Genomic DNA, 8,308 nt, shown 5'->3' on the forward strand with positions numbered 1-8,308 from the left:
GACCCATGGAGACGGGGTGCCCACAGCAGGGTCTTTCTTCAGAGCGCTGTGGCAGAACCATCCATGCACGGCTGTACCAACTACTGCCCTGACACACACATCACCAGCCATCAACGGGGTGTGCTGCACACGGGCTTGTGGTGCTGACAAAGCCAGGTCTCTCAGCGTGGGACACACATACCCCTAGGGATTGCAACATTCACTCAGAAATCCAAGAATTAAAATTACCCAGCATGCGATGATGTTGCTGTTTTAATACAAACAAGGACAGGAGCTTCAAAGATGAGCAGCAGCCAGGGGGCTACGACCATTCTCCTCCCCGGTTAACCACGTCCTGATCACAAGGGGTCTCCACAAGTTCGTTAAAACCATCTGAAATCTTCCTCTGAGCAGGGCCACCACACTGCTCCAAGGCGTGGCCACGCGTGCTGCTGGACAGAAGCTCACTGGACATCATCGTCATCAAAGAGATCCTCGAAATCTGGCAAGGGAACAGAGTCACACGTGACGGCACCCAGGACGAGCTGCAGCGAGTCCCCGGGAAGCTCGGAGGGACTGAAGCAGACTCTGCAGCACAGCTTTACAAGCAGGACTCAGAGCCCGGGGGCAGTGCTGCCGACCGTGCACCTTGCATCTTGCCGTTACTTAGTAGACGATCAAGAAAAAACTCATGTCAGGGAGTGGGGGCCGCCCACATGGATACTGAGCGCTCAGCACTCGTGGGCAGCCCTGTCTGCTCCAGGAGTGAAAATGCCGGTGGGCAGGGGGGGAGGGGGGTCCTGGAGAAGGTGGCAGAGGTGTCGTGTCACGTCACGTCACATCACATCACAGGCCCTCGGGAGGGGGGTCCTGGAGAAGGCGGCAGAGGTGTTGTGTCGTGTCACGTCACGTCACGTCACGTCACGTCACAGGCCCTCGGGAGGGGGGTCCTGGAGAAGGTGGCAGAGGTGTCGTGTCACGTCACGTCACGTCACAGGCCCTCGGGAGGGGGGTCCTGGAGAAGGCGGCAGAGGTGTCGTGTCACGTCACGTCACAGGCCCTCGGGAGGGGGGTCCTGGAGAAGGTGGCATAGGTGTCGTGTCACGTCACGTCACGTCACGTCACAGGCCCTCGGGAGGGGGGTCCTGGAGAAGGCAGCAGAGGTGTCGTGTCGTGTCACGTCACGTCACGTCACAGGCCCTCGGGAGGGGGGTCCTGGAGAAGGCGGCAGAGGTGTCGTGTCACGTCACGTCACGTCACGTCACAGGCCCTCGGGAGGGGGGTCCTGGAGAAGGTGGCAGAGGTGTCGGGTCACGTCACGTCATGTCACGTCACAGGCCCTCGAAGGGAGTCTGAGATACAGCCAGGCTCGAGAAACACGGAGGAAACGCAGCAAACACCGTGCGCTTGCTGCTTCGGGTGAGCAAGGCCACAGCTGTGTTGCCCTGTCCCATTTTTCTGTCTTCCAAACTCCCTGGCATGGGCAAGTTCTCCTTTCACAGTGGGCAAAGCAAAAACTAAGAGCCCATTTGTACGTGCTGTGCACGGAAGCCCTGCGGGAGCCTGACTCCTCAGTGGTCAGAGCAGGGCCAGGTCTGCGCCCAGCCCTGCACCCCAGCCCTCCCAGGGAAGGCAGTGTCCCTGACCCGTCTCTGGACACTGCACAGGGACATGCTCCATGCCCTCGTGCCTCCTGACCTCTGCCCAGAGCCCACGCCTGGGGCACTGCACACACCATGAGACCCCTGGGAGCTGGCACCTCTGCTGTGCTCCAAGGCCCAACACCACCACACCACCGGGCCCTCCTCGTGGTCCTACGCTGCCAGCTGCCACCACCGGCTCAAACACACGAGAGAACAGGAGGTCTTACCCGTGGTAAGAGCTTCGGCGCCCAGCGGAGGCCTGGGCAGAAGCCCCACCCCTCAGGGTGGCCGGCTTCCTCTACATGGGGTTGGCACGGCCTCCGGGACAGCACACTGCAGGAGCCTGGCCAGCGGGCAGGCAGCAGCCGCCCAGTCGTCTCCATCCCTTCCCTTCCTGGCCGCTGCTCCGACAGGAACGCCCCTCAGCTGCCCATGCAGAGCACGCTCACCCAGCAGGTCAGGCCGGGTCCTCTCAGACACTTCCCATCAGAGATCCAGGGCTGTCTTTGCAAATCACAAGACTCCAACCTCGAAATGGCCGCTCCCTCCAAACCGAGGGGCTGGCAGAGAAGAGAGGGCTGCTGAAGGCCATCCAGTCGTGGTGTCGCTCGTGCCACGTGGGAATCACACCGCTCTGCCCACCTCGGAGCCGCTCGGGTGGCCCTGCCCGGCCCGGGCGCTCCCAAAGGCAGCACTGGAGCACACTGCGCTGTGCCAGGCTCTTCCCTCGGGCGCAACACCCTTCTCCCCACACCCTCAGCTCAACGTCACTTCCCCCAGCTCTGACGCCAGGTGTGGCCGCCAGGGTGCTGTCTCAGAAGATGGCCCCGAATTTAGCAGCCTGGCTTGTCTCCTTGGGCAGTGACACCCGGACATCAGCCAGACAGACCAGCAAGGCCTCGGGGCTTTAAAGAGTCTTAGCTAAGTTACAGACCAAGGAGGCAAGACCACGTCCCAGCTGTGCCTAACCAACGACAAAAGGTGTTTGTAGGGCGAGCACTGGTGGTTGAAGTACGACAGAGGGGGAGCAATGCCACTGCTGTCCTGAGGAGCCGGCCTGCGGTGCGCTCCTACGGAACCCTCAGCAGAGTGGACGCGCCTACGGGGACAAGGCCCCGACACCCCGCGGAGAGGAGGGAGGCGGTCCTCCAGTGTCTGAAGGGTACACAGGTCCACCTTCTAACTGCCTGAGTGGTGAGACTTCACCCACGCTCCTGTAACCAGCCCCAAAGCCCCAACTCCGAGATGGCTGTGTGTCCCATGGCCTCATCCAGAGGTCGGGGCAGGACGAGAGCTGGAGGGCAGCTGCGGCCGTGCCGAGGCAGCCGTGGGTTCAAGAATCCAGGCGGGCAAACAGGTGTGGCCAGGGAAAGGAAGGGAAGAGAGCCTTCAGGAGACAGCAGGGGCCAGAGCGCCAGACCGGGCTCTGCAGGCCCCACCTGCGATCTCGGGTGTCCACAGGCGATGCCAACCCCTGCTGAACTTCACCACGGATGGGACTGGGAGCCACGTCTGCCGGGGAAACGTGGCTGCCGGCTGGGCCACAGCTGGCATCGTCACTGCACACGCCGCGCTGTATTCCAGACCAGCCCAGGGCCCGGGCGTCACTGCCGTCCCACCCAATACTCCCGTCACAAAGCTTCCCACTGCACTACCGCGTGGAAGAAACCCCGCGTGGGCCCGGGCCCCTTACCGTTGAAGAAGTCTGCGTGAACGGCCTTCTCATTGGCGGCCAGGTCCATGAGGAGCCCGGTGCTGCCTCCGGCCTGCGGGGGAGGTGGGAAGCTGTCAGGTGTGTCCCAGCGCCCACACCGCCTAGGGGAGCGGTCACTGGCTGGTCACTGGCTGGCACGGAGCATGCTCGAGCTGGAGTCAATGCCAGTTCCACGCAGAGGACGCTGTGGGCGTGGGAGGGATGGGACAGGGGCCTCGAGGACATTAAAGTCTCCTGATTTCCCGCGTCCCTGCAGCCTCCTCTCCCCCTACAAAGGGCCTGCCGTGGCCCTAGGTGCCCCTTCTTCTAAACCTGAGACCTCCAGGCCCCGGTGCAGCCGCCAGAGGTCAAGGGCGGAGCAGCCCCGAGTCTGATGCCTGCTCTGGGTGCCCCCACCCCCCACCCTTCTGAGCAGCAGCCCTGAGGTTCCGGAGGGGCTCCCCTCACAAGACCCGACACGGCCACAACGCCAGGGCTGGCGAACCAGGCGGCCACCCAAGCCGGGACACCTGGATCCGGGTTTGTCACCCAGTGACGGTGGAACCCGGCCTCCCTGGACCCCCGGCCCAGGGCGCTGCTGCTTCGGCCCGGCTCTGCGGTTCCCGAGGCTGCTCGCTTGGTGCTCAGGTCCTGGGCATCTCGCCTCATCCCTCCGAGCCCCTCCCCCGGTGACCACTGGGTTGAGTGGGTGCCCGCCGTCCACCCTCACCCCCGGACCCGCGCTCCAGTGACCCTGCGGAGCGCCGACCCGTGGCTGCGCGCTCCCTAGGGGAGAAGCCGGATCCGTGCGCTCGCGTGCTGAGCGGGGTGCGAGGGGCCCCTCCGGTCTGCGCCGCCGCAGGCCCCTCCTCCGTCGGTTCCCTGCCCACCGCCTCCCGCTGCCCCCGAGTGACCAGTGGGCGCGGGCTCCCGCCAGGCGGCCTCCCTCGGTCCTCCAGCACCGGGCGGCAGATCGGCCCCAAGCCGCGGGGGTCACCTCTGCGGGGCCCCGCGTCCCAGCACCTCCGGGCCGCTGAGCGCGGGGACCCCGCGGGGCCGGACGGCTGCACAGGGGACCCGGGCAGGGGCGAGGCGCGGGACCTCCGGCGGGGCGACGGCCCCCGCGGCCTCCTCAGCACCCACGGGAGGCCCCCCGCGTCCCGGCAGCGCGCTCGCCGCCCCCGGGCGCCCGCCGGCGTCTCCGCCCGGAGCAGGGACCCCGCGGGCCCGCGGCGTCCCGGGGGCTCGGCCTCCGCCCACCTCGTCCAGGTCCACGTAGGGCCCGGCGCCCTCAGGAAACATCTCGTCCACCGCCGGCTTCATCTCGGCTCTGCGGCGCTCTCGCCCACTTCCGGCCCGCAAGCCACATCCGGTGCGCGCCTGCCCGGCAGCTCTAGGCGCCGGAGGACCGCGACTCTATGGTCGCACCGGCCGGCCCCGCCTCCAGCCCCCTTGTCGATCAGAGTGGGCTGCGCAGGGGCCGAGGGGGCAGCGGGAGGGCGGGCGCCTGCTTGGTTTACTGGGGCCTCCTGGTGGGCGGGGGTCGCCCACAGACTGGGCCAGGGAAGTGGTCAGCGCGGAGGCAGCCAGGGCTGTAGGCACAGCGCTGAGCCGTAGGTAAGCTTGGGGTCGGGTGGGGGTGAGAGCCAGGGTGGCTCCAGGGGTCAGGGAACGTGGCCAGGGGCACAGAGCCGGGCGAGGAGAAGTGGACGCCCCTGGCTGCGGGAGCCTCGGCCACCTGGTGACGCACGTGGCTCCATTGCCGTGTCCGAGCCGGTCAATGAACTGTCACTTGCTGGTGGCCAAGAGAAGCCACCCATTGCGTCAGTTTCTCCCCAGCTGGCCGCATGACAAGGCTGTGAGTGACAGGGTGTGAGTGACAGGGGTGAGTGACAGGGCTGTGAGTGACAGGGGTGAGTGACAGGGTGTGAGTGACAGGGTGTGAGTGACAAGGGTGAGTGACAGGGTGTGAGTGACAGGGTGTGAGTGACAGGGCTGTGAGTGACAGGGTGTGAGTGACAGGGGTGAGTGACAGGGTGTGAGTGACAGGGCTGTGAATGACAGGGGTGAGTGACAGGGGTGAGTGACAGGGGTGTGAGTGACAGGTGTGAGTGACAGGGGTCTGAGTGACAGGGTGTGAGTGACAGGGTGTGGGTGACAGGGGTCTGAGTGACAGGTGTGAGTGACAGGGGTCTGAGTGACAGGTGTGAGTGACAGGGTCTGAGTGACAGGGTGTGGGTGACAGGTTGTGAGTGACAGGGGTGTGAGTGGCAGGGGTGTGTGATGGGTGTGAGTGACAGAGTGTGAGTGACAGGGTGTGAGTGACAGGGTGTGAGTGACAGGGTGTGACAGGGTGTGAGTGACAGGGTGTGAGTGACAGGGGTCTGCGTGGCAGAGATGTGTGAGTGGCAGGGGTTGTGATGGGTGTGAGTGACAGGGTGTGAGTGACAGGGGTGTGAGTGACAGGTGTGAGTGACAGGGGTGAGTGACAGGGTGTGAGTGACAGGGTCTGAGTGACAGGGGTCTGAGTGACAGGGTGTGGGTGACAGGGTGTGAGTGACAGGGGTGAGTGACAGGGTGTGAGTGACAGGGTGTGAGTGACAGGGGTGAGTGACGGGATGAGTGACAGGGTCTGATGGCAGGGGTGTGTGATGGGTGTGAGTGACAGAGTGTGAGTTGCAGGCTCCCAGGGTCTGCTAGGCTTGCACACCTTGCGTGCAGGGGGCTCCCGCCCTGTCTAGCCCATCCCTGGGGTCCATCCAAGTCCCCACCCCTACCCCTCCACTCCTGCAGGGCTGCCCGGGGCGACGGCCCCTCCCCCTGCTGCCCTGAGCGCCCGGCTCCCTGCTGCTCCCTGCAGTTGGCTCTGTGCCAGCGAGGCCGCCCCAGCATGGGGACAGCGACCTCAATGAGGCTGGCGGTTCCGGGCGTCTGCTGCCCCGTGTCCTCGTCTCAACCCTGGGGAGGCTGCGCCCCCTCCCCCCGGGCTACACCGCCAGCCGGGCGCCCTGGTCGAGGGCTCCGTGCGTGGCCCCGGTGCGCAGCCGTGTCTGGAAAGAAAGCCCCGACGCGCTCGCGCTCGCCCGGTGGCCTTTATTGGGTGCCAGGCTGGGCCCAGCCCGCGGAGGGGTCCCGCGCCCCTGGAGGTGGACAGCGCCGGCCACGGCTCAGTCCTCCTGGTAGGGGGCGTGGAAGCCCAGGGTGGTCCCCAGGGGGAAGTGCGCGAAGAAGGTGCGCGCCAGGTCCTCGAGCTGGGGGTAGGCGCCCAGGGCCTGCAGCTGCTGCACGTAGTTCCAGAAGTCCGACGTGGAGAACGGCCAGTAGGGCATGGCCGGCGGCTCCGCGTAGGGGTCTGAAAGACAGGGCGCGCGGTGGCCCCGCCGTCTGCCCAGCGCAGGGCCTGGGCCCTCCTGGGCCAGCCAGGGGCAGCGGGGGCGGGGGGACAGCGGCTCCGGTCCTTGGGGAGAGAGGAGGCCTGTCCAGGGCAGTGGGGGGGGTGTCCACCCTGGGCTGGACTGCAGGGCGGAGGGTGGAGGTCAGGGGCGCTGCTGGGGGGCCTGTGCAGATCCCCCTGGGCCGGCTGCGCTCCGGGTAGGAAGCCGCCGGCGCCCTGCCCCCATCCTCCCGCCCCGCCTGGGCAGAGCCCTGACGCACGGAAAGACCCTACCTTCCTGCTCCTGCAGCGGCCTGGCCCCTGTGGGGAGAGGGAGGGCCGTCAGCCGCCCGCCCCCGCACCACGCTGCCCGGGCACAGGACCAGGTCCCATCAGCCCCGCCCAGCCCCTCACCTGCGAGGGGTCCCAGCAGGAGGCAGAGGGCCAGCCCAGGCACCAGGCAGGACGACATCTTCCCAGGTGGTGATCGGGTGCACCTGCAGCAGAGGGGGCGACCCGGGGCGAGGGCTGGGAGCGCACCCCCCCACCCCGGAGCAGCACCTTCCCCTGCCCCGACGTGGGGGCACTCGGGGACACGGCGTGGTGCTGCCAGATTCCGTGTCGGCGTCCTGACCCCCACGTAGGGGTGAGAGCCCGGGCCGGGGCCGCCCGCCCGCCCCAGGCCACGGCTCACCTCTCAGGGGCCGCCCTGCTGCCCGCCTGCCCGTCCGCGGCCCGGATGGGGTGGCCGCCCGCGCGCAGGCTGCTCTTTATACAGGGCTGAGGACAGGACGGAAACGCGTGGCTGGAGCCTGGGGCCGCTTGCTTCGTGCCCACTGGGGGCGGCGGACCCCGTGCCCTTTGGGAATCTGAGCCAGGACCCGAGCACGAGAAAAACATCTTCTCACGGCCGCTTCTAAGACTGCTGGACTGAGTTCAGTGTCGGCGCTTGGAACGCGGCCGACTTCCACTCCCCACGGACGCGGTCGGAGCCGGAGGCTGGGCTGGCTGCTGCCCCCTCCCCGGAGCTGCGGGGAGCAGGACGCCCCCCACCCCGGGAACCACCTGCACCCAGGCGCAGGCCGCCGAGCAGGCGCGGTGGGGCCCAGCTGGGTTCTGTCTTTTGGGACACCGCAGCCAGCAGCGGGGCTGTGCGGGGCCCAGGGGCTCTCCCAGTAGGTGCAGCCTCGTGGTCCCGCCCCAGGTCCCCTCCCCCATGGCCGTCCGGGCACCCCGTGTCCAGAGAGGGAGCCCCAGGGTCTTCAAGGGCGCAAGGGGCTTCCTCACCCCCACGTTCTCTGAATCGGGGCCCAAAGTCCCCGGCCTCATCTTGCGTCCCCACGCGTGCCCAGCGCGGTGATGGGGACTCGCTGTTGCCCAGGCCCGGGAGGGGCCACCTGTGCGAGCACGCGGCCGCCCGCCAGGGGGCGGTGTTGCAAGCGGAGGGGACCGAGACCCCCCCACCCCGTACCCTCCCACCTCCACCCTCCCCCGCCCCCACCCCCCCATGGCTCAGTGGGAGGAGCCCGGGCGCTCAGAGCTTGGGGAGAGCCAGGGACAGAGTCCCTTCCCAGCGCTCCGCGTCCATCCCTTAGCAGCCAGGCATCCGAAGGTGGTTTG

The 8,308-nt window shown here is 67.3% G+C and overlaps 2 protein-coding genes across 2 annotated transcripts; both read right to left on the bottom strand.

The window, feature by feature from the left end:
• Positions 1-234: 234 nt before the first annotated feature.
• COPS9 (COP9 signalosome subunit 9) lies at positions 235-4,672 on the bottom strand. Its single transcript, XM_062194033.1, has 3 exons — positions 4,576-4,672; positions 3,316-3,388; positions 235-481 (listed from the first exon to the last, which is right to left on the bottom strand). The coding sequence occupies exons 1-3, from the start codon at positions 4,636-4,638 to the stop codon at positions 444-446; spliced, it is 174 nt and encodes a 57-aa protein (XP_062050017.1). The 5' UTR covers positions 4,639-4,672; the 3' UTR covers positions 235-443.
• A 1,810-nt stretch (positions 4,673-6,482) lies between these two features.
• Positions 6,483-8,058, bottom strand: OTOS (otospiralin). The gene is made up of 4 exons (XM_062194022.1): positions 7,976-8,058; positions 7,103-7,185; positions 6,983-7,009; positions 6,483-6,667 (listed from the first exon to the last, which is right to left on the bottom strand). Exons 2-4 carry the CDS (start codon positions 7,158-7,160, stop codon positions 6,483-6,485), a joined length of 270 nt encoding a protein of 89 aa, XP_062050006.1. The 5' UTR covers positions 7,161-7,185; positions 7,976-8,058.
• Positions 8,059-8,308: the final 250 nt, after the last annotated feature.

This window comes from Lepus europaeus, chromosome 1 (genome assembly GCF_033115175.1).
Source record: "Lepus europaeus isolate LE1 chromosome 1, mLepTim1.pri, whole genome shotgun sequence".
Lineage (NCBI taxonomy): Eukaryota > Metazoa > Chordata > Mammalia > Lagomorpha > Leporidae > Lepus > Lepus europaeus.